Genomic DNA, 25,336 nt, shown 5'->3' on the forward strand with positions numbered 1-25,336 from the left:
AATGTATTGTCCAAGTGTACTCTGTAAGCCTACAACATCACATCTTCCCACTCTATTCCCTCTAGATAGGAGGTACTGAGTCGATAATGTTGGATTTCAGCACCAAGAGGGCACAGCGGTGTTGCAATATCTTGCATCTTAGTTTTGCTTCCAACAGCATTTTCCAGATGCCCTTTTAGTCATGCTCTATGTTATAGAAGTATACAGTATTTATTCTCCTTCCAAGCAACTATTCTCTTCCTCCTCGTCTCTACACTATCTCTATCCAGTCCTCCCCATCTGCGTGTAGCCACATTTGTCTTTTGGCCATGTGTGTGTGCATTTGTGCGTATATGTCTGCAACCATGTTTTATGGCCCTAGGGGGTCAGAGGTGTTTATATGAGAGAGGTGACTCCCTTATTGCTTCCATAACCTGAGTAGATCATATGAAACCCTGTCATTTACAGTGAATGGGAGCATCTGGCCAGCCGTAAATGTAATGTAATGAAATGAAATGAAAGCCCATATGGCTGTACTCACAGCCTTCCGACCGCGTGACTGACCGAGTCAGATCGCAGCCAGGCTGAGCCACTCAGTAGAGCATGGAGGCACAGACAGATATACATTAGAAAAGTGGGGCTCTTCTTCATGTTTTGGAACCAGGCTTCTGCTGCTGACACTCTGATCCATGCTGTCATTACCTCCAGACTCAATTACTGCAGTAGCGTTTCTCATGGTACATCGTCCATAGTCCCTAACAAACCCCCGCCACATCCTGAAGTCTGCTGTTCACCTGCTCACTCGCTTACTCTCTCGTACACACAAAACCTCATCTTAAAGCATGTCCCCCGTGTCACTGTTGATTTGTATCGACATCTCCTCAATCAGAGAGCCCTGCATAACTAGGCCGCTTTCCACATCGCTCATCCTGTCCGTCCTCATACTCCCTCCGACATCCCTCCCTCATCACTCTGACAAAAACCTTCTGTCCCCACCATTTAGGACAATGCTCTGGACCTCCAGTGCTTCAGGCTGCTTCATAAAGTCTGTTTATGATGGAATCAAGACAAATCTTAATATGTTACGCTAGCATGCCACTTTGCGGGTGACTAAGCCCCCATACACAACGCTTCAGGTGCAAACATGCATGTTTGGACGTTTTCATTTCAGAAAAGTTTTTCATTACACAGTATTTTGAAAGCCATGTCCGATGAGATGAAAATGTCAGAAATGCTGGAGTTAGCATGTTGGGCCATTAGCTGGTACCATTTGTATGAAACCACACACATGTTGGGATTTATGGTTGGTTATTAGCATTAAAATTACTGAAAGTAATAGATTACTAAAAGTAATAAATCACTGGAAGTAATTTATGAAAAATTGAAGTTCTAAAATTATCAAAAATAATGTATTAATGAAAAATGATTAATTTGAATAAATTGATTATTTATCAAATCATAATGGAATTGGGGCACCACCAGCCAACCTGAAAATAGCTAATACCAAAATATCAATCTTGTTTGTAAAAGGGTTATTTAAGTTAGTTAACATTCCTGTGCAAAATATAACAATCTTAACTAACAAGGAAGGTGTGAGATTCGAGCGCAGACTGTTACAAACTAGTGAATTGTCAACAATAAATACACAATAATTACCAGGAATCGATCAGGTCAGCTATAAGGTGTTTATTAACAAAAATGTATTACTTCATAAATAATTCGGGAATCATCTCATAAATCAACACGAACAAGTAACAAACGTCATCTAACACAGAGATCTAATCTACTAAACAGCAAACACTATGTACAAAGAAAGTGTGTGTGTGTGTGTGTGTGTGTGTGTGTGTGTGTGTGTGTGTGTGTGTGTGTGTGTGTGTGTGTGTGTGTGTGTGTGTGTGTGTGTGTGTGTGTGTGTGAGGTTCTTTGTGGGGATGTAATGACCACGAGTGTCCACCAGGTGGCAGCGGACCCGAGGGTCAGTGTGAGTGGGTGTAATGATCTAGAACGGATGCCAGAGGGGGGCAGGCGTCTAGTTCGGGGCGGTGACCGTGACGACCACTAGGAGCGTGCGGCGGCAAGCGGAAGGAGAGCGGAATGACTCTCCAGTTGGGCAAAAAGAGAGATTGCGATGACCCACGCAGCCACCAGGGGCATTTGACTCGCTCTTTCTGGGAACGCGGCGGTTGCTCAGCTACCAGATAAACAAGACGTCCGTCGCGCGCATGCATGGGGGACGCTCGGAGCAAGCGGTCTCACCGGGGCCGAATCATTACTGTAATGCCGGAGTTTAACTGGATGTTGAGACATGCAGTCAAACTCCGGTGATGATATGGATGTATCACAGCGGCACAAGTTCACGGTTCGGATGCTAAATGTGACTATGTGGAGAGCTTATCAGTTAACGCACACAGCGGCGGGATACGCGCGCACGAGGGGTTAATGAAGGAGAGAGAGAGAAGAGGAGGAAAGTTCTAGTGAGGCTCGGTTCCGTGGCTCAGTTCTCCACACAGAGAGCTCCTCAGAACTCCTGTTCTGAGGGGGAAAACTAGAGCCTTGAACTTGCAATGGTGCGCGTGAACATGGTCATGCTTATCAGCGGCACATGAAACACAATTGCTGGTTAGCTTTAGGCTAATCTAGCAGCGCTGCCCAGACAAAAGCTCTTTTACGGTTCCGTTGCGCTGTGTGGTACAGCCCCGTCTGTGGGCTGGGCTTTCGTAGGGCCCTTGGTTCGCTGCAAGGAAGCCTCAGGTTTGCAACTGTGTGGGAACGCAGGCCCACACAGTTCTTGGTCTTTCCGCAGGTCTGTGGAGCGCTTTGTGCTCTCTTGATCTCCCGGTGCAGCCGAGAGGTGCTCCCTGCTTGGAGACCGAGTTTGAGAAGCGGGAGGCAGTTGGTTGCGAGCTGGGTTTGACCAAGTTTGCCTTTAGGACACCTGCTGTATCCAGGTCGGGTTCGACCAATGATTGGGCTTTTCCAACCTGGGGCTTGTGGCCCTGATCTCCCCCCAATGCTGTTTTATTACCTTCCCATTGTTCTTGCAGCCTGTTCTCTTGGGGGAGAACTGCTTGAAGGAGAGCATGGATTCCAGGCCCAACACACACATGCACGTGTAGGACAATACGCTATCAACATTAACAATAATGAGCACACATGAGGACAAGTTGAACCATTATTATTGCGACTCTCAACTATCTAACGTCCAAGTCCCAGGAGAACACGGACTGGGAGTCATGACCCTCTGGATAATTGTTAGGGTTAGTTAACTATTTACTTTGGTTGTGCGCATGTGCATTTCAGAAAAGTTGCATTTTTTACAGTACATCCCAGAAAACAAGCTTCCACACGTGTGTGCGTCGAAAATCATTTTTCATACTTCCAAACTTTTATTAGATCAGGCCGTTTTGTGTTGAAAGCCTTTTTTTCCCTTCTGCTACTTTATAGAAATCCTTTGAGCTGGAATTTTAAAAAAAAAACAAAAAAACACAAGTTATTGCCAATTCCTGCAGCTAGTTTCCAAACTCTGTGGAAGGACTCCCCAAAAGTGCAGGAGCTAATAAAGAAAAAGTGTCTGCATACTTTGGGTCTTAAAGCATAGGCTTTATACAGAGCACACTGACCTTCACTTCTACGGAGGTGGATGCTGTGGGACAGCAATGTGGTGAGGGCATGTTGTAATGATGGTGTTTTTTTTTACAGCACAGAGAGAGAGAAAGAGAAAGGGTGAGAGTAAAGCTGGGTAGATAGATGTATGTGCTGCTTGCTGGGACACGGGGATGATGGGGGAGGTGTAGTTGAGGTCTAGGTGGTGTGGCGAGTGACTGCTTATGATGACCAAGCAGCTTTCTCCTCCTTGTTGTGATACCATCTCTGTGTTTGTCTCTTTTCTGATTAGCATTCTCCAGCTCCCCCCATAAATTTGATAGTGATCATGAGCGTTCGGCATTGACTCTGCAAAGCTTCTGAACATGTCATTATTGCAAGCCCCACAAACACGCAGGAGGTGGAGGAGAGGATGTGGCGAACAATAAGAATAACTAAAAGGGAATCAATGGGAGTAATCATACATTTCTGCTTGTTTCACCACATGTTGGAGGATCAGTGTTTTTTTTGTTTGTGAAACATCCTAATTAGAGAGCTGTTTTTGTCCTTATTTGTATGATGTAGCATCAACACTGCTAATGTAGCAAAGTGACACATGATGATGTGTTTTCACTGAGCTCCTTCAAATGAAGAGAAATGAAGATTAACTGGCACAATTATAATAAGTGAGATGGATCCTAAACCCCTTTGTGGTGTTTTTCTCTCCCAACAGGAACTCCACATACTGCATGAAGGTGTCCATGTCTCTGACTGTGGCGGAGAATGACACCAACCTGTGCTACAACTCCAACATGAGACTGACCGAGAAGGCTGAGCTCAGCAAGAGTAAAGACATCGCCTGTCCTGACATCGATGACTACGTTGAACCCGGCAAAGAGCCAGACATCACCTGGTACAAGGTGGGCGTGCTCGCTGAGTTGTTTATTAGTGTGTGAGCCTTTGTCAGTGGTTTACGGCAGACATAGGCAACGAGACAATTTTCAAAAAATGGTGATGAAAGGACGACGGTGAAATTAAATCAGATGCAATTATTCCTTTAATATTGTGACACTAAATGCTTTTTAAGCTGAATATGATCAAATTCAAGCATTCTAATTAAATTAGTAGCTCCACTTTTCATACATCATTAAATAATCTGCCACAATTTGGCCCTCTGGCAAAGAGGATGCGATGTTTGTTGCCCCTGTCTGCTTTTGTCATTATATCACATAAAAATATGCTTCAGTGCTTTATTGGTTTGTTTTCATTCATCTTTGGTGCTGTTAGAAAGCCTTGTGAAAAAATGTGGGTCCTGATTACTCATCAGGCACAATATGTGTAAAAGCAGTTGATGACATTGAGAGAGTTGAGCTACAATTTTTTTTTAAAGTATAAATGCAACACTTTTGTTTTTGTTCCTCTTTTTCATGGGCTGAACTCAAAGATTGAAAGTTTTTTTTCTATAAACACAAAAGGCCTTTTTCTTTCAAATACTGTGCACAAATTTGCAGCAGGATATTTGCACAGGTGTGTCTTATGTGGGCTACAGTATAAAGCCACTCTAAAATGTGCAGTTTTACTGTATTAAGGAGTCTGGGGGTGGCAGAAAGCCAGTCACTGTCTGATGTGACCACGATTTATCTTGCACAGTTGCATAGAGTCGATCAGGCTGTTGAGTATGGCATGTGGAATGTTGGTCCATTCCTCTTTGATAGTTGTGCCAAGTGGCTGGATATTGGCAGGAACTGGAACACGGTGTCACACATGTTGAACCAAAGCGGTCCAAACATACTCAGTGGGCGAAGCATCCCGTGAGGATGCTGGCCATGCATGTTTTCAGCTTCAAGGAATTGAATACAGATCTTTACTACATGGGGCCGTGCATTATCATGCTGCAACATGAGGTGACGGCCGTGGATGAGTGGCCCAACAACAAGCTTCAGCATCTTTTCACAGTAACTGCGCAATCAATGAAATGCACCTGTGTTCATTGTTTACAACATACGCTTGCCCATACCATAACCTGACCGCCACCATGAGCCACTCGATTCACAGTCGACATCAGCAAATTGTTCACTCACACAATGCCAGCCCTGAACGGTGAAAACTAGGATTCATCAGTGAAGTGAACACGTCTACAAAGTGCCAGATGCCATCCAATGTGAGCATTTGTCCACTGAAGTTGGTTCTGGCAGTGAGCTGCAGTCAGCTCGAGACCCAATGAGGAACATGTAGATGAGCTTCCTCGAGATGGTTTTTGACCATTTTTGTTGAAATACTTTGGTCACGCAAACAGCAGATGGCCGTTCTCTGAGCATCTTGGATTTGAAGATGCTGGATGTGGAGGTCCTGGCCTGGTGTGGTTCCACGTGGTCTGCACTTTTGAGGCTAGTTGGATGTACTTCCAAATTGTCTGAAACATCTTTGGAGCATTCAGTTCACGGGAATAGTTCTGCTGGACATTCCTGCAGTCAGTCCACCAACTGCACGCTCCCTGCAAATCTGTGGCATTGTACTGTGTGATAAAGCTGCACATTTTAGAGTGTCCTTCCTTTTATTATAGCAGCCCAAGACACAATCCTGTCCAATCAGCATCTTGATATGCTACAGCTGTGAGGTGGATGAGGAAGCGCTCACCTACACAGATTTAGACATTAGACATTAGACATTTTAGTGTACTTAGGAAAAGTACACTAAAATTAATAAACTTAGATCTTTGAATCCACCTCATGAAAAATGGGCACAAAAACAAAAAATGTGTTTTTATTTTTGCCCAGGGAATATTTGCACTCTGCTTGAGACAGAAGGACTACAGTATATGGAGGGCAGATCAAGTTCATAATTAACAGGAAACTTCTGTGAGAGTAAAATTGTTCAGTGTCACTCTGTGCCCTGTGAAAGGAGTCGATGCCCTCCAAATGCTCCTGTTCCCTGATCTTTATTCAGCATGCGCCTCCTCGTCTACCTGGGTTCTCGCCTTTCCCAGGTCAGGCACGGCCTGCGGACAACCGAGTGAATCCCGGAGAAGGGCTCAGGCCAGACTAATCACAGGCAGATCAGCAGTAGATTAGCTGGCCAGGCTCGACCTCTAGGTTTTTCCAGAATTCAATTACGGTCTGGGTAATGACTGGGAGTGCTGGAACCCAGAGTTATTTGGACCACTGCAGAGCCACTCTGATTGAATTCGAAGGTTGCCGGGAGCAAGAGTGGAATAGATTCTGCCGAGCCATCGTTGTCGTTGCCGGAGCACCTACAAGCTGGAGGGAGGATCATGTCATGAAGTTACTCATCGTGCCAGTGCACATATCCTCACACATTCATACCGACGCAGCACAAACACACTTATTCTGCCAGCAGAGACCACGGCAAATACAATTCTGTGTCGTCTGTGGCCTCGGTAGTATATTGAATGGAGAATATTCAGTTCAGAGCAATAAATCCTGATCAGATAAGTAGAGTAATGGTGAAGGCTTATCATTTTATCTTATAGAATTATTATGTCAGAATGCCAAGATATGTATTGCTTCTACTTTATCCTGTCTCTCCTTCTTTATCCAGCATTCAATGATAGCTTTTGATCACTTTTATCTGAAGCGCTTGAAATATAATTGATGTTTATTTCTTATTGAGTGAAGTGAAAATACTGAAGTGTCCAATATTATAATATATAATAATATCCAACATTTATTGCCATGCTTGCTTTATTCTACCTTTCAAGCCAGATGCTAAAAATCAACCGCACATACTGAATTTTCTCTTCATGTAGTCTGAAACTGTCAAAGCTGTTACATTTTTTTTTGCACGATTCATAAAATGCATGTTTTCCTGAAATATTACACATGTATTACACGTAGGCCTCATGCTCAGAGCTACTGAAAACACAACTTTTATGAAAATAGCTCCCAAGTTGGAACTTTTTGAAAATGCTCTGAATCTGTCTCTGTGTAGACGCCACAAAACACATCTTTTCTGAAATGCTTCTACTCTGCATGCACACCACAACTGTACTAAATAGTTCTCCTATGCAGCAAAAATCCCACAGTTGAATTAAATCCATTCTAATTCAACCATATGTACACATGCTTGAATAGACGGACAATAACAAAAATGTTTGCCTGCAGCGTGTCATGACTCCCAGTCCGTATTCTTCTGGGACTTGGTAGTTTTATAGTTGACGGTCAGCCAATCCATATGCACGTCTGTGTACTCAATGGTGTTAATGTTTAGAGCTTTCTCTGTGCATGCTCTCATTACAAAAACAAAAAACAGCACCCACTATTGGCCCAATGCAAAAATGACAGTTTCAATGTTTCTGTCATTTCCATGTAAACGGATCTTGTTTTCAAAACGTTGACGTGTGAACTCAAAACTTTTCTGAAATAACATGGAAAAAATTATGCGTTTTCATTTCAAATGTTTCTGTTGGGAAAAGTGGAAACCTGCACCATAATTTGAAAGAACAATGCAGTTGAATTTGCAGTCATCAGTTGAATTTCAAAATTTTTCCAGGACTGGAATTTCTTTGGAAATAACATATTCTTTTCTGTCTCTTCCCATTTTGTGGGATTCTTATACTACAAAGAGCCTTTAGCATGTTTTGCTGAAAGGGCTGTTCTAAGGTCTGTCCCTGTCCGATGTGCAGGAGTGCCGTCCGAAACAATGGCGTGCCAGTATCATCCAGAAGAGAGACATTCTGTCCATTCAAGAGGTAAAGGAAGATGACATTGGGAATTACACCTGTGAAGTCCAGTTCGGTGGCTTCGTGGTCAGAAGGACAACTGAACTCACAGTAACTGGTAAGAACATTTCATGTGAAAAGTCTTTTTTTTTTTTCATCTATCTGTGGAAGGGCAATTTCCAAATTCCCCTGACTCTGTAATTTTACCAAACAAAAAAAAGCACACTGGACTATAACAAACACACTTGCAAGCACTGAACTGATGTCCTGCTGCTGTGTTAATTGTTGGGGGAGGCTGAACACTGAGGCCTGGCCTCTACCCTTTCTTCTAACTCAGCACTTTCCAGTCAGCCAGGCAGCGTTGAAATATTTAAGGCTATAGGCTAAACCTCTTCACACAGAGAGGTAAAGAGCTTGGACCAAGGTCAGGAGATTTACAGTACACTTGTACTTTGGTTCTATTCATCTCTCTCTCCCTCGCTTTCTTTCACTGTGTGTAGCCTGCAAGGTGAGCGCATGACAAATAAATGCATTCATGTGCTGGGACCTGGGAAATGTGTGCTCCAAGCTCATGTGTCTGCCAAGTCAAGTGATGCGATTAATTCTTTTTTTTTTTTTTTTTTTGCTGGCCATTTTGTTTCCCTCAAACCGCTATCCAGTCCTACCTACTGTAATGTTCTTAAAATACTGTGACAGCGAATAACGGCCCAGCTCAAATATTGCGAGGTCAAACAGGATTGAGTAACTTTCAGCTTTATTTCTGTAGTTGGTCACTCTTATTTTGCTATAGGATTCTATTTGCAGTCCATTGTTCTCTCCAAGTGACGGTTTCTGATTAATGTTATCGTCTGGTTATGTGAGTGAGTTAGAAATCATTGTGGTCATCAAATGTAGGCAAGTTTCACTGTAATTTAAAGTGCCTTGAACTGATCAATGTGGCCAGGTCTCTTTGTGAGAGAAGGCTCATTTAACTAATTTTCCGAACTATAGGTAGAAAGTGTAGATTGAAATACAAAAGTAATAAACACGTGTCAATATTTTTGATGCACAATGCTTTCTTTTAGTTTTGAAGTAGGCCTCGTGATCATGGACTGTATGCACATGTGCACTATCTTTATGGTAATTCTTCAGTTTGTCAGTTGAGACTGAGCCACTTAATCATGAGCAAGGACACAGAGAATGATCACATAGTTTCAAGTCAAAGAAGCCAAATTATTTTTCATGTAAGAAAAATTGTTAATAACCTGAACAAACTTTATATAAAACATTATGAATTCATTCATCATCATTATTCTTTGAAGATTGATCGCTCTTAAATCTGTCACCTTCTGCAGCTTCATGGATAAATGTTCCCATCAGCCATCTTGATCCCTTCACGGAAACTCTGAATCGTCCTCAGAGAGGTTAAAAAAAAGAACAAGGCACTTTAAAGAAGCAAAGTAAAGTCATAGAAATACCTCAAAAATCTTCCTACCTTCAGATGTAGAAATATTTTTATTACTTGCCACCTTTGGCTGGGATGAACAAGTGTAATCACACATCATCTGTATCGGCCGATAAATAAATACTCATACAAAGTATGATCAATTTCACATTAAAATCCAGATATACATCCAGATTTAGTTTTGATTTTAGATCAATTGTGCACAGAAAATGTGTACAATCTGTTTATACTGACTACAATTTTTTTTTAATCTGCATTTTTAGTTAACTTTCATGATAACAATCTTATTCACGGTAACTAAGGTTATTCGCTCTCTTTTTGTCTTATTTTGAAAGTGGCACATCCATACTAGGCTTCAGTGTTCAGCTACCACCAATATGGAAAGTAGTAATGTATATTTCATTTCTGGGCTGTTCTTGCTTTACATATCTGGTGTTTATTATCTATTCTTACAGTTCAGAACGTTGTATTTAAAGTTCAGAGCTTTGTAATGTGTCCACATTGAAATCCTGTGGACTCACTCATCGCTGCACCTCTTGAATATTGATCATGTGGTTCACAGCTTGAATTTAAACAATCATTCAACAATGTGACCTGTGGTAATATGGAGGCTGGAATCATAATAAACTTGACTTACTGGAATCATCTATTTAAACAGAGACTAAATGTGTGTTTATCACACTGAAAGCTTGTTTGCTTTCAATCACCACCTGAAGTGGTGTTTGTTTGGATGATTGTACCCATGTGGCAGGAGGGTAAAATCTTCGTTAACAGCATAATATCCAAAGGATATTTATATCTACTTCTATCACCCTGAGCACTCTGATGTCAGGAAAGATAGGATGAAATCCTGGAGGCGTGGCTTTGAGATTGCTACTGTTGTGATTGATGGTCCCACATTAAATCCAGAGCAGAATTCAATGAAGTAGATACACTGGATTTAGTTTTATCACCATTACTATCACACTTCTCCAGGAGGTCAGCGTTTCCCTTGAAAAAAAAAGACCCAAGTTTGAATTAAATTTGGGTTTCAATAGGAGAAGCATAAACATGTCAGAGGCCTGAATATGTGGGTCCATTAGGTCCGTGACCCGTGTGGGTAAGGCGTTACAGTTTAAAAGGTCACTGCACACATTTTGACAGGAAATGTGTTTTCCCAACAAACCTTGTGCCTTTTTTGCAGGTTATGTTGAAACATTTCAGCTCCTTACATCTTACAATATGTGACCAGAAGACTTTAGCAACACCCTCGAACAATGTAATCCAAACTTCTTCTTCTATTACATTTAATGAAATGCTTATATACCTGCTCTAATAATTGCGATCACCGATGCACTTGTATTACTTGTAGAGTCTCCAAATCCATGACCACAGTGTCACTTTTCCTGGAACATTAAGGTGTTTTGCCATTTGTTTGCAGATATACAAAACTGTGGTTGATTATATGCACTGTGCACATATAGCTAATGTAAGTAATATATCATGTTTATGACCCTTTTTGGACAGTTAGTTGGTCAACCTTAACATTCAGTAACATCCAATAAGACAATTATCCACACTTGATTATTTTTACCAAAAAATCTGGATTTGCAGAGTTTTCCCCTTCGAACACATTTTAAAACATATGAACGACATGTAATAGGGATTATTTAATCTAACTTCCATACATTGATAAATAAATACAGGGAAATACTCAGTATCTATACTGTTAAATTGAGTTGTTAAATGATATAAAGTATTAAAAGTTAAAGTAACATTTTTTCAGCTTTGTTTGCAAAAGATGCCAATTTTGTTATTTTTTTCTCTACATCAGATTACCTATATGACAGATCATTCCGATATATTTTCTCCATTTTAAAATTTTATTGATTGTGTTTTGATTTTTTATTTCAGTTCAGTTGTGAGGATGTAAAGGTGTGCCACAAAATCATTGTTACAGGAAAAACAGTTTCTTGAAAAGCACAATCTGCTCTGTCCGGACCGTTACTATTGCTGCTATGATTAAATGTTTAATATTGTGTGTCAGACAGTGTGTACGTTTGGTGAGTGAATCCCATGTTGGCTGTACGCTCAGAGTCCGTTGGCTGTGTGTACGTGCTTGCCTGTCAGCGTGACCTTAATGTTCTATAATGATGACAATAATAAAAACTTTATTGCATAATAAATATACACAGTCTACATTAATGATACAGAGGGGAGAACACATAGAGAGGGAGCGCGGCTCAGAGGCGGATAGGGTAAGGGGGGAAAAAAAACCACAAGCGATGTGAAATGTATGTTTTAAACTGTCATTCTCTTTCCCCATGTGAGCCCTCATTACAACCCGTGTGTCATGTGTTATATCGCCAGAGCCAGAATGGCAAATTGTTGGCAAAAACAACTGAATGTGCTTCAGACAGTAAGCAAAAAGGAAAGAAAGCAATACATTTCCATTTGATTTTCTGTCTCACTGAACCTTTTCTAACCTATTCTCAGTGTTCTGCCGTCTTGAAACCAAGTTTTGTTTCTTTCACGCCTCTAACTCATGGGTGTGTGTGTGTGTGGGAAAAAAAAGAAAAAGTTTTGGACAATCTGTTCGATGTAACAGGGGAAAGTAAAAAGGATTTTCTAACATATTTATTAATATTTTATCTCTGTTTAATGTGATCTCAAGTACAGCAATGAAACCATTTGACGAAGACTCTGGTAAAACGCCTACCTACCATCACGTTTTAAACACGCAAATCTCATGCACCCATATTTTATCACACAGTAAAAACACAGACACCATAACAGATGTTGAAAATGAACCATCCTTTTTTGTTGTTTTTGCGAGGAAAATATGGCTATACAATCAAAAGGTACCTCCTCCTTGAATTTGCAATATCCGACTAGAATTCAAATGAGCTCGTTCTCACCGTGGGCTCATTTTCTTTAATAAACCTACACCATCATCCCCTCAAGTGGGCGTGCGATTACCCACATTTTATCACACCCTGTTAAAGCCTACATAGCCTGGACAGCAGGCATAAAAGGCCAAACTATGTGTAAGATCCCAGGGCTAATGTCATTTATTTGATAGGCCAAGGGGATGAAGGAGGTCATTAAGTTTAACTGATCTTAAATATAGTGCAATAGACAGATACTGGCCTTTACTTCGACCCTGCCTTGCCGCAGATTGTGCCTATATGTGTCCTCTGTTCCCAGCATGCTCCACCATATAACATCCTCCATTGGAGAGGCTGATATCTGAACTGAGGTCGATCTCGTAATAGAGGTTAACTGTGGACATAAACATGGCCTCACGTAGATCAGGACGATCCAGGAGCTCATTAATCAAGCAATGATGGCAGTCAGGTTAATAGAAATGTAAAAGAAACAGTGACCTCACCCCTGCCTTATTTTAAGTGTATGTCAGAGTTTATTTAAATGTTCTTGCCTCAATCTGAGCATGTGAACATGGGAGCGCACAGCCCGTTTGTACAGAGAACAGAAATACTGTTATCTAATAGACGGAAAGATTTAGTTTTCTCTTTCCCCTCTATGGACCTTCACCTCCACCTCCCTCCTGTAAAGAGAGTGCCTTATTGTGTACTCTTATAATTGATTCATAGGAGCAGCAGCAGCAGGTTCACCGTTTCCTGGCTTCTCCCAGGAACGAAGCGTGTGGTCAGATTAGTCTGCACTTGTTTTTACCCCTTCCTACTTTCACTGATACGGGGAGGAATACCTCGACTGCAACCCTGAACCACCTATGACTTACTGATACGCGCACATTGTGAGCCACTACCTTTCTGCATGCACACCTACGACAGTCTGATGTGATATGTGTGGTTTTTCCCTTGTACATCTGAATCATTTTTGTTAAATTTTTATATTTCTCCAAGGCCTCACTTCACCACTGTGATGGTAATGCCACAATGGTGTAACACCAGATAAAAGCCCCTTTCAGCTGATGTATGCAGCTTCCTCTGCGTTGTGTAGGAAGCAAAATATTATACGGAGGGAGCGGCAAAGGATAAAGAGAACAAGGGAGTGAAAGTGACTGATAACACCAACAGGGAGGCGGAGAAAAGATAGAAAGAGGGCAAAAGATAGAGAGGTTGGTGCTCCTATATCTTATCTGTATTCCTCACCAGTGTTTCCCAGCAGAAACAGTGTGTCCAGGACTATAAACAGACTATTATCCCAGTGTTTATCACAGTGCACATTACCAGTTGCCTCTGTCGGACTTACTGTAATGGAGTCGTTTGGTGTGATGGATGCCTGAGGCATGGGTTTCTATCTATCGTGCCCATTATACCTCTGTCTGCATCCCTTCACTGTAGAAATGTCTGTCTGCACATTCAGCATAGCCTGCAAGCATGGTGATTGAGGTTATGGCCAATGTAAATGTACCATTTGGCACAGTGAATTGGAGGTGCAGAGGGCAAGAGGAAATCGAGGGGAGGAGAGTAGTCGTCTACCTCACATTACCGCTCGTGGAATACCCACAGCGATAGGGGCTGATGGTTGGGGAAACTCACTTTATGTACTGTGAATAAATATATCCAAGTGTGAAAATACAATATGTGACTGTGTTGTGGTATTTTCTTTGTTTGCATGCGGTGTGCTCTATTCCCTCCACACTGTGTAGAATTGTATTGTGGCAGAATTTTACATCCTCAGCAGGCAGCGCCACATTTAACATTCATCCATCAGAGTTCACGGTAACCTTATTGCCCTTGCCACTCCAAGCCCCATCGTACATTTGAGTCTGGACAACATGCATATGGCATGTGTGGTGTGCATGAACGCATGTTAGAGAGAGAGAGAGAGAAGGGGGGGAGAGAGAGGGAGGGACAGGGAGACAGAAGGAAAGTGTGCATGTTCTGTGTGTAATGAGGAGCCGAGTTGTGGGGAGGTGAGCCGGGACATCGTCTCATCGCAGTAAAAGGTTCCTAACAGTTCTTCTTCCACAGGGTCACCTTCAGACGCATGAACACTTCACAGCCTTATAAAATGTTACTGCCTGTGTGCACATGTTTGAGCGCAGCTGTGTGATTTATATATCTATTTATTTACTTAGTTATTTATTAAGGTGATAACTTGACTTTTACCTTGCCAGCTGGACAGGGTCTCGGAGGATGTTGTGCGAGAAAAGGCGGGGGCAGACGCAGCCAGAGCGGAGACACGGGGAATAAGGACAGTGGCATCCATCCACACCTCCTCCATCTGTTTCCTTTCCTCATCTATCTGGCTGAAGGAGGCTAGATGGATGGAGTGGCAGCGATTAGCTCTGATATTATCCTGGAGAGCAGGGAGAAGAGGAATGAGTGGGGCGAGATAAGAGGTGTGGGGTGAGAAAAAGAGATAGGTTTCCTCTCAGCTGAAATGTTCTACATCTCCGAGTCCACACACTCGAGTCTGGCATGAATACATCGCACCTCTGCTGCCTGCAGTTTGCCGGCCTGTTATGATCATGCTAAACACTCAGCCTCGGATACTGTACCTGTCCTTGGAGAGGGGACGATAAAATCACACCTGAGATAAGTGTTTCTTCAGCAGTTGACTTCTCCTAACTTCACCTACACATGTGTACGCTGGCATGTAGGCGGACGCTGATATCAGTCGCACCCACAAGAGGCTGGTCATCGCACTGTGAAAGCACTTTATACATATCTGGCATGTGCAATACAGTGTGGGCGCTCCTGTCTGTCACAAACCTCCTGGTATCTATTTGCTCTGCAGAAAGGTGGCTTGGCATGCTGTATGTGTACCTACATGCTTTTAAAGGCAATACAATTACAGATCAGCCCAGTTGTACGGCCATAATGGGGTGGAGCAGAATGGCTCATTAGTTTAAGGTCAACTATCACTCTTGTCATTAACTAACCCTCCTCCCTTTCTTTATCTCGCCGGCCCCTAACCTATCCCCCTGCTCTCCTTCCCCCCCTCCCCCAAGTGTTCTCCAACTCACTTCATCACTATTCACCAGCTGTCCTCTTAGAATAAGCAGGCCAAAGTTCACATTGTTTTAATTCAATTAAAATTGACATGAATCTGCATGTGACGAATGAAATTTACATACTCCACAATTAATCTTGCCTGACCTACCCCTCTCCACCCACGTACACACACACACACACACACACACACACACACACACACACACACACACACACACACAGAGAGAGAGAGAGAGTCTCTGGTTATTATCATTATCTGGGCCGATAGGGCTGGTACCAGAGCATGATTGAAATTGAAATTACAATTTGGTCTTTTGAAGCCTTTTGAAGTGTAGGTCAATAATTAAAGAGTGTTTCTCTGTGACTGGCAATGCACATCTAGAAAAAGGAAAGCCGATCCTATACTTAAGAGGCAAATGAAAAGGGTCTGTCTCATGTAAATCCTGCTCTGGTGGGGCTGACATGTTGAGGAGCTTTTTTTTGTCACACTAACAGTTATCTCAGTATAAATGACATAACCTTCTGGCTCCTAATAGAATAAGCTATTTGCTCTTGTGAGTTGTGTCCAACAGTTGCTGTTTAGACTTGAGGAAAAAAAAAAAAAAAAAACACCCTGTTTGTATATTTATGAAAAGAAGAAATACTTGTGTTGAGCACAAACATTTTGAAAAAAAGGATGGAGAAATGCTGGTCAAATACAAAACCAAGCAATTATTATTGATGCTTTCACCTCAACAGCATCTCTAATTTCCATTTCAAAACTCGGATGCTTTTTATCCCAGTCAGATTCAAAATCATAGGTGACTGTCAATATCCTTTTCACTGGCGTTTCTGTCAAAGCCAGCTCGTTTGCAACTTGACTGGAGCCTCAAAATTCACTCATTTTATTCCACTTTGAGGTTCAAATCTTAGCTGGTGAAGCCTGCTGTGAGATGACAGGACTGATCTAATCATCAAGAATATAGAATGTGAAATCCCTTTTGTATCTTTTTTTGGATTAGACACCAATTACTTGTTCAGTAAATAAACTTTGATCACATCGTAACGATTGGACATAATGACATCTGGAGACATGCAAATGGAACAAAACATTGATGAAATCATCTACTGCCATCGGCCCGGTTAATCACGATGGTCGTGCAGGTACATTCCACACAGTTTAACAAATGTGCATCAACAGAGAGTGCAATGTGGGATTCCTCCTTTACTAGCACACGGGTATCGTCACAATCATGTTATTGAATTTGTAACGAGCTGAGCAGCAGTGTAAATCCCGTCACATGTAAAACAAAAAACATGGAAATGTGGCACAGCCATTGCTTCTGAACTACTGGTTTCCATGGTAATGGTTGAGAGCCTTTCAACGTCGGTGGTGTTTGCTATTACAACAGATGTTAAAAAATTATAGAACAATGCATAGCAATCCTTAGTCAGGGGGAGTTTGTAAAGCTGTAGGAGACATTTTTTGACCTTGTACTGTATTTTGCACCAGACGGTATCATTAAACTTGGTTTCTTTTGGAAATTGTAGCCAATTTCCGGAATAACTTCAGATTTACAAAAATATTGACATTTTCATAATGTATTTTCCGTGCCTGTAAAGTTTAAATTTAAAAATTTATTATGGCACTATGTAACCAGTGCGGCCCACTCAAGGAGAAATTGGCTGCATGTGGCCTCTGAACTAAAATGTGTTTGACGTTGCAGTGTTAGAAAATGGGACAACAAAGATAGATGTAATGCAATCAAATTTGAATAAGCCAATAAATGAATAATGAAGAGCAAGAACTCCATGAACCTGATCTACTAAAGATCCTGCATGAGATCAAACGTATGCTAATGGTAATAGATACTTTTGTGCTTTGGGTTAGATTTAAGTTTTGATTTGAATATTGAAATAAGGCAATATGTGAATTGAATATCCTGATGAATGTTTCATCATTTCATCTGGCGTTTTTTCTGTCATTGCAAACCATTTCACAAATGTCAATGTTACAATCTACCTGAATCAATGCAGGTGTCAGTCCACCATTTCCCGGCACTCACAAAAGATTTTTATTTGGTGATTTTCTCTCCTGATTTAAATTATTGTTGCTGCTTTTATTCCCCTGGAATAGACAGATCAACGCTTTCCCCTTTTTTATCCCCCTCGGTCTTTTTTACTTTGCAGTCTATTACCACGCATGTAGGAGCGAGTTACTATAAAGCTGTAATTTCCATTTTGTGCCATTCCTTGTCGGAAAGATGGTGATTTAGTGAACAGCACACTGAAGTAATGGTGAATGTGACATTTAGTGCCTACATATGAATCATTGTACATTTTGAATCTTAAAACAAGTTAGACGGTGTCATTTGTAAATGCAGTGGTGGCTTCAGTAGCTACATGAACAACCTCGGTGTGAAGTTTAATTTGAAGGACGAGCTGAAAGATTTGGTGACTGACCACCTTACTTTTATTTAATGTTTTTTTATTTTTTTTATTTGCGAGCATCCGTTTTCTCTCTCATGTGCTTGTTTGAGAGGTAAATTTTTTTTTTTTGCGTGGGGGGGGAAACAAAATACACGTCATGCCTTTTTGTCACTTTGGTGTCTGCAGACATAATTCAGCCGGAAATAATTTACTGACATTGAGGTGTTTCTCACTGCCCATATTTCCTGTCACTTTTCATTCTTTCCTTCCTCTTCTTTCATTTTCTTTTTTCTCTCCTTAACCAGAAAGCAAACACCTCACTTATGGAACTCGAGAAATGTGCTCAAGGTTTTCTTATAATCGGAGCAGTGAAATCTGCAATGTGCCTTTTGTGACAGCATGTGAAACAGCTGAAGGTCAATTAGAGGGCCTGAAATAATTATCTCATTATGCAGTGTCCTTAAGAGAAGAAACACCGGAAAGCCCTCCTTTCAGTTCAGAGATAAGAGGGTGACCATTAATGACCATAAGGGACTCTAACAATAGAAAATAGAAGGCTTGTCACACATCGCAGACCCACTGGGGCAAGTCCTGTCGTGTCCAAATTAATGAGGAGATAACGCAGGCGTGTTTGAGCATCTGCAGACGAATATGCGTGCGGTTTTCAAACAAGTGTTACAATGTATGCATGCAACACAAAATAGGTCATTAATATGCATATCTAACCATTACATGGTGAAGAAAAATGTTAACAAAGGCAGAGAAAGAAAGTTATGCAAACAATTTCAGAATATGGATGTTTTATAAAGCTTTTAAATACATTGCAGGTAAAAATTAATATACGGTAGATAGCACAAAGCAATTGACCATGAGACTCAATTATCAGGCAGCAATTGTGCCTCTTTTCTAAGCATGTGGCAACTTATTTTTTCTTCATGTCACCACCCATTGCACTCTCCTCCCAGGAGTCATGGATCTTCATAAGGCTGATGCAACCCTTACCCTTTTTCTTGTCACTCAATTGTGTAAATCACAAATATAGTGCACAATGTGAATATCTTCATCACCCCCCCCACCCCTCCGCCCCCCACCCCAACCCCGGGGTAGTGGCACAAAGAGCTCTTTGAGATTGCTTGATGTAGAAGACCCCCTTCCACCCATTGCATCAGTGGTTTTATAATATCCATATTGCATATGCATGTTTGTGTGCATACATACTGTAAGTGTATGCGCTATGGCTACACTTTGCTTGAGTTATTTTAGACCGAGGGGCAATGTCTAAAAGAATATTGGCTTTGTCAAATGACGGTCTGTTTCTTTCTTCTTTCTTTTTTTTTTTGTCAGGACCTCCCAGTAAGCCCGTGACTAAATGCCTTAACTGTCATTACCATTTTGTGTCGCCACTACTTCCTATGCAACACAATGAAGAGAATGTCTTTACAGCATTGCTGCCGCTCTCTCTCTCTCTCTCTCTCTCTCTCTCTCTCTCTCTCTCTCTCTCTCTCTCTCTCTCTCTCTCTCTCTCTCTTCTCTTCTCCTCTGGCATCTCTGCACACTAGCGAGTGTCAGCATGGACAGTTTTCATTTGCATGCATATCAATGTGTGTGTGGTCCAGGTGTCACTCATTCCCCTGCAAAAGTTGAGCTGATCATACTGTATCTATCTTAGCGTGTATACTCCAGTGCACATCCTTGTAAAGCCCCACATGTGGTTTTCTGCTGCATATGCCAGTTTAAGAATTGTATGAACACATTTTAACAAGCCTGCCCAGCTGTGATAACTGCAAATAATTGGCAGAGTATATGTTGCACCTGTTTCTCACTGGGTCTGGACACACAGGTGTGTGTGTGTGTGTGTGTGTGTGTGTGTGTGTGTGTGTGTGTGTGTGTGTGTGTGTGTGTGTGTGTGTGTGTGTGTGTGTGCGTGCGTGCGTGCGTGCGTGCGTGCGTGCGTGCGTGCGTGTGTCATTGCTTCTTTCAGCCAGAAAAGTGCTGGTTTGTCTGAAGCAGCACCAAAGAAGCTGATAAGATTGTGTTGGTAGGAGCCAGCGGCTCCCACGTAACAGTTTTCCTTGGTAATGCAGTGATTGGGTGAAAGGGAGCCAAGCTACAGGTGGCCAGCAGGTATGTAGGCCAATGATGTGGGAGAGATTATGTTGATGAATGTCTTTGATTACTTCATTCACCTCAGTCAAATTATGCTCGAACGTGCCTGCAAGTACTGGAAAATGCTTCTTTGCCATTTATTTAGTTGTTTCCCTGGTTCCTCTCTAAACACAGCACATAATCAGACACCTTCTGTGCCCCAATCAGAGGTGTGTGGTACAGTGAAGTAAAATATGCATTAGACAGGAGACTGAGTCAGACAGACTTGCCAGTTTGCTGCAGAAGGATGTGGGTGTGCAGAGTGTCAGATCATACTGTATATGGTCAACCGCTCTCCTCTGCTGTTCCCTGCGCATCTTCTTTGTACTCCTTTTTCTGAAACTCTTTATTTTTGGTGGCGATAGCGTGATTCAGAGACCAATAATTACTGTTGTCAAGGGCTCTTACCCCATCCTCTCATTTCCTTTATGTGAGCAAACGCTTCTCCAACGAGCCCCTCGATTTCTCCTCTCTCACTATTACTCTTTCTCAAGATGTCTCCACAGTTATTTTAAAATTGTGTCAAATGAAACATTTAGGAGGGACGAGAGAAGCATCCAGGTGTTGTATGAAACAAGCTATAGACAGCCCTGTGTATATAATTTTTTTTCTTTCCCAAGCCTGCCTGGGTTTGAGTCAAAGTGTGGTGCAGTGTAAGGGCTGGGTCCATTCCTGCAGTTGTTGTTCAGCAGTGCACTGAAGCAGGCTTTATGCTGATTAACTGAATCACATCTGATGGATTCCCAGCGACCTCTCCACCCCTCAATATAGCTCTGGGAGCCTTTCAGGGGGAAAAGGCTTCCCTTTTTAATTAGACAAGAATAGGAAATCTATTAGTGAATGCAGACAAGGCTCAGCGCTGAATGAGGGATTGCTGAGTTCCATTAGTGTTGAACTAACTACAGTCATCTCTGCTGCCATTATGCGTTCGCAAGTAAACACTTTACAGTATATGCTTTCTGCCTCATACATCAAGAATGAGTGGAAAAGAACAAAAGGTTTTGCAACTTAAATATCTGTTTGGTTTGTTTGCACAAAACAAACTGTAGCTTAGTGGAGAGTAATTAGTCTCTCGCTACGTTCGCACTGTGGTAATATTGATTGATCCCAGTCATCAACAGGTCTTTTTCGCAGTGGGTATTTTTACTCCTGAGTAGAAAATTCATGAGTCGCTTCATTCAAGTATCTTTGACGGTGATCATCATATTAATGGATGCTAGTACTTCTGCTGACCACACAACGAAGGCAACGTGTAGATATGTATTACGTAGGTATTGCACAGCTGTGTGCTGATCCTGGTTTCACTGCCCTAGATCGATGCACAGCTTGCCAAAATGTCACAAATAATCTATCTCAGCATCATAAAAATCTCCTCCTCAGTAGGGTGGTGATGGTCATTTTAAATGAAACCACATGAGCCAGCTTTGAACCATTTGTTGTACTCTGTATATAAAAAAGAATGTGCAAAACTCCTTCTTTTGAATTGTGCTGCAAGTAAAGCCCTGTTCACATCACAACATCTGAAGTGAAACGTTTTTGCTTTTTTGGTTCAGAAATCTTTCGCATTTTGCAAACAATGTCCAATTACAAGAAACAGCAGAAACGCTGAAAACTATTTAGTTTTCATGTAGGGCGACTAGTGGATGCTGTTGTTTGTTTTTTTGTAAAGAAACCACACACATATGTGCACAGAGAACACATGGACACATGGACTATGGACATTGTCAATGGCGCTTCAAAAAACCCTTGCCTAAACAGACACAGAAGATGCAATCAATGATTTGGAGTCTTAATATTTATTCACAGTTGATTGATTAATTAATTAATTAAAAATAATAAATGTAATTGTTTTTTCTTTTTACACTCCAAGCAGAACATTTCTTAGTGCATCTACCTCCAGTTCCCAGTACAAGGTTCACAGTAAAACGCTGAGTGACATCTGACTATAAAGCACCGTGTGGAAAGCAGCTCAACGCAGTAGCAGGTTGATGACTGTGATGCACGAACCAGATGAGACGGACCGAAAGTTTCTGTTTAAAAACTGTCAGGTGGAAAAACAGCATGCAGTGTGTTTAAGAGCACAGTTGGGTGCAAAATAGGAATTTACATAAAACTGTAGCAGCTCAAGTCCTCAGTTTCACCTCGATGCTAAACATGCAAACCTCGGATGTAGACGTCACAGCTAACGGAAACACCATTCCTGAGGTTTTATTTCAAAAACGCAGTGGCATTCTTTTTGTTGTTTGAATATAAGTAAGCCTAATTGCTCAGTTTCTACCTAAATTATTTTGAATTAGAAGATGTTGTTTCCTCTATCAAGTATGGATAGAATCAATTGTAAAGTTCCTACAATATAACTTTTTCTTAAATCAAAACCCACCACGAAAAAGATTACATACTTTACAAATGTGAACTTATACAATACCACAGGACAATCCACACATACCCCTCTCCCCTCCTTTCTGTTTTTCAGAAATTACCCTGCCTATTGTTTTTATTGTCAAATATCATCACACAACAGTTGCAACAGTCACGGACATAAATTGTCTTTAAACCTGCATTTTTGAATCAATGACATCCACAGTCCCCTGAGCGAATATTCAAAAAGATATAAAACAAGTAGGTTATACATATCAGCAGCAAGTAGTTCCCAGCGAATGTACTATAAGTCATTTTGTTTGAGAAGATTATCCACCAAACACAAAATGTTTCTACAAGATAGATAGATAGATAGATAGATAGATAGATAGATAGATAGATAGATAGATAGATAGATAGATAGATAGATAGAGATAGAGATATATACACACACTATTTGCACTACACTATCCACCTGAGACTTGTGATTATCTCTTAATCAGAATATTACAGGTTGGATCTCTCAGATGACAAAAAGTATATAGTCCCTATATAAAAGCACTGAATCCCTTGTTTCATTAGCACCATGCTCCATGAGCACTTTCCAGGGTGTGTGGATCTGGTGGTTTGTCCAGTCTGCACCCCCCCCCCCCCCCCCCCCCCCCCCCCCCGCCCCAGGTTGGACAAAGCAGGCAAAGAAGACAGATAGATGGTTTGTGAACACAGGGCAGAGCACCTCAGGCAGCACAGATCAGGCTGTTTTTCAAAGTAGATGAAGACGTCAGCCTCATTTGAAAAAAAAATAAAGTGTAGTGTGTAGATGTAACAACAAAGCAAGGGGGGGGGGTTCCATAAATCCCAATAACTTCCACCCTCACCCATCCAGAGTTGTTTGCAGTGTTTTTTTTTGCACGGGGCTCTACAACTCTCATAAATAAATTACCAGCAATGTCTTCTTCATAATCATGTTATATTCATGTTGCAGAGCAAACAGAACAGAGGAGAGCTTCCGTGGCACATCAGTGTCCCTGGCCAATCCACTCAAAGACACCGTCCATTTTCAGTGTTTATGACCAAAAAAAAAAAAAAAAAAAAGTCCTTAATTTTTAATGAAGAGGCCAAACTTTGCCTGGGAAATGTTTGTTGAATGATTTATTTAAAGTCTTGCTGGTAGAGAGGAATATTTGTTTAACAATCAGTTGTGGTTCAAGTGAGGATGGCCTTCTTTCTTAAAGTGTTGCTGTTTATCTCCAGTCCATTGAATGCGTCTTTGTTTGTGTGTGTGTGTGTGTGTGTGTGTGTGTGTGTGTGTGTGTGTGTGTGTGTGTGTGTGTGTGTGTGTGTGTGTGTGTGTGTGTGTGTGTGTGTGTGTGTGTGTGTGTGTGTGTGTGTGTGTGTGTGTGTGTGTGTGTGTGTGTGTGAATGGGGGGAGGGGGGCGGGAGGGTTCTTTTTATTTTAACTGTGACTCACTCACACAGTGTCTCCCTAAATGCTTTACAATTCAACACAATCTTCCACATGCCTTCATCTCGTGGCATCTGGCGCGTCTCACTGGGATGGCATGTTACATAATTAGCACCAAATTAACACTCAATTAGGCAACCCGTGTTGAGAGGGTGGGGACAGACTATGTTCAGAGCCTTCAGAAATCGTATCAGAGTTGCATCCACCACCTGGCCCATTGAGAACATACTGTATGTTCCTTGCATATAAACTGGCAATATCCTCACAATTTAAAGACAATATCTGCTTCGCTGCAATGTTCGGAAATCCCCTGCAGATAGAGGGATCAGAGCTGTTGTGTTCCAATAAGATGTGCTTTGTGTTTTCTCAGCAAAAAGCTTTGATTTATAAATCGAGGTACTACGGTTCTGTTACGATACAGCGCCTGTGCTCCTCTCGAGAGTTAAGTGATAAAGAAAAAGTGGGAAAGTTTTTGATAAAGTTCAGCTCCTGAGTGTTTCCTTTGCAACTCCACCTGGAACGGGGCGAGATTTCCTCTGCGTTATGAAGCAAAACGTAAAGAAATTTGACTTCACCTGTCGTGGCCTTTCACAGAACAAAGCCCTCTGATAATAAAATTACCCCATCCTCATTTTTACCCTCCACTTTTAAATATAGGTTGTGTCAGGAATCCAACAGCTTTTGTTGGAGCCGCCTTTTCTTCCCAGGCTGCCTCGAGCGAAAGTTCACAAAGAGACGGAATTAACGGCCAATCGACATGACTGCAAAGTCCTGCATGTCCCAGATTATTCTTTTATTATAAAGCCTTGGCTGAGATAAGCAATCCAAGCATCCAAAGCTGATGGGAACATTATTTTCTTTGGAAGGCCATGAAAATCACACACACACACACACGCACACACACACACACACACACACACACACACTAATACAAAGCACCTGCTTGTACAAATGCTCTCCTCCACTCTTACACCCTCTTTCTTCATCTTTTTTGCTCCGTCATAATTCTCACACCTTCCCTCTCCTCAGTGCTCCAACTTCCATGAACTTGGCTCCTCCTTCTCTCTTTGCACACACACTTGGACACTTGAGGACACACACCCACACACACACACACACACACACTCACACACACTCACACCTCCGGTGGGGTGGAGTTCTTTATTTCATTAACAGCCGCTTGCACGCCAAAATTCATTATGCCAACCTTCTGTTCTCGCGCACCCAAGCATGCCAGCTAACGTGCGGAACAAATTCCTCTGCCCCCCCCCCATCTCATCACCCTCCCTCACTCTCCTCCCTCACTCCTGCTAATAAGTATGTTTAGGATGTGATTCACCTGCATCAAA

The 25,336-nt window shown here is 41.8% G+C and overlaps 1 protein-coding gene across 1 annotated transcript in view; it reads left to right on the plus strand.

Annotated features, from left to right (window-relative positions):
* il1rapl1a (interleukin 1 receptor accessory protein-like 1a) overlaps window positions 1-25,336 on the plus strand; it is a gene marked incomplete at both ends in the record, with an annotated part of 181,130 nt that overhangs the window by 63,704 nt on the left and 92,090 nt on the right. Inside the window, 2 exons of the mRNA XM_080498496.1 lie at window positions 4,295-4,481; window positions 8,204-8,357. Coding sequence (XP_080354622.1) covers window positions 4,295-4,481; window positions 8,204-8,357 — 341 coding nt within the window. The remainder of the gene's footprint in view (window positions 1-4,294; window positions 4,482-8,203; window positions 8,358-25,336) is intronic.

The sequence above is a fragment of the Blennius ocellaris genome (genome assembly GCF_963422515.1).
Source record: "Blennius ocellaris genome assembly, chromosome: 6".
Lineage (NCBI taxonomy): Eukaryota > Metazoa > Chordata > Actinopteri > Blenniiformes > Blenniidae > Blennius > Blennius ocellaris.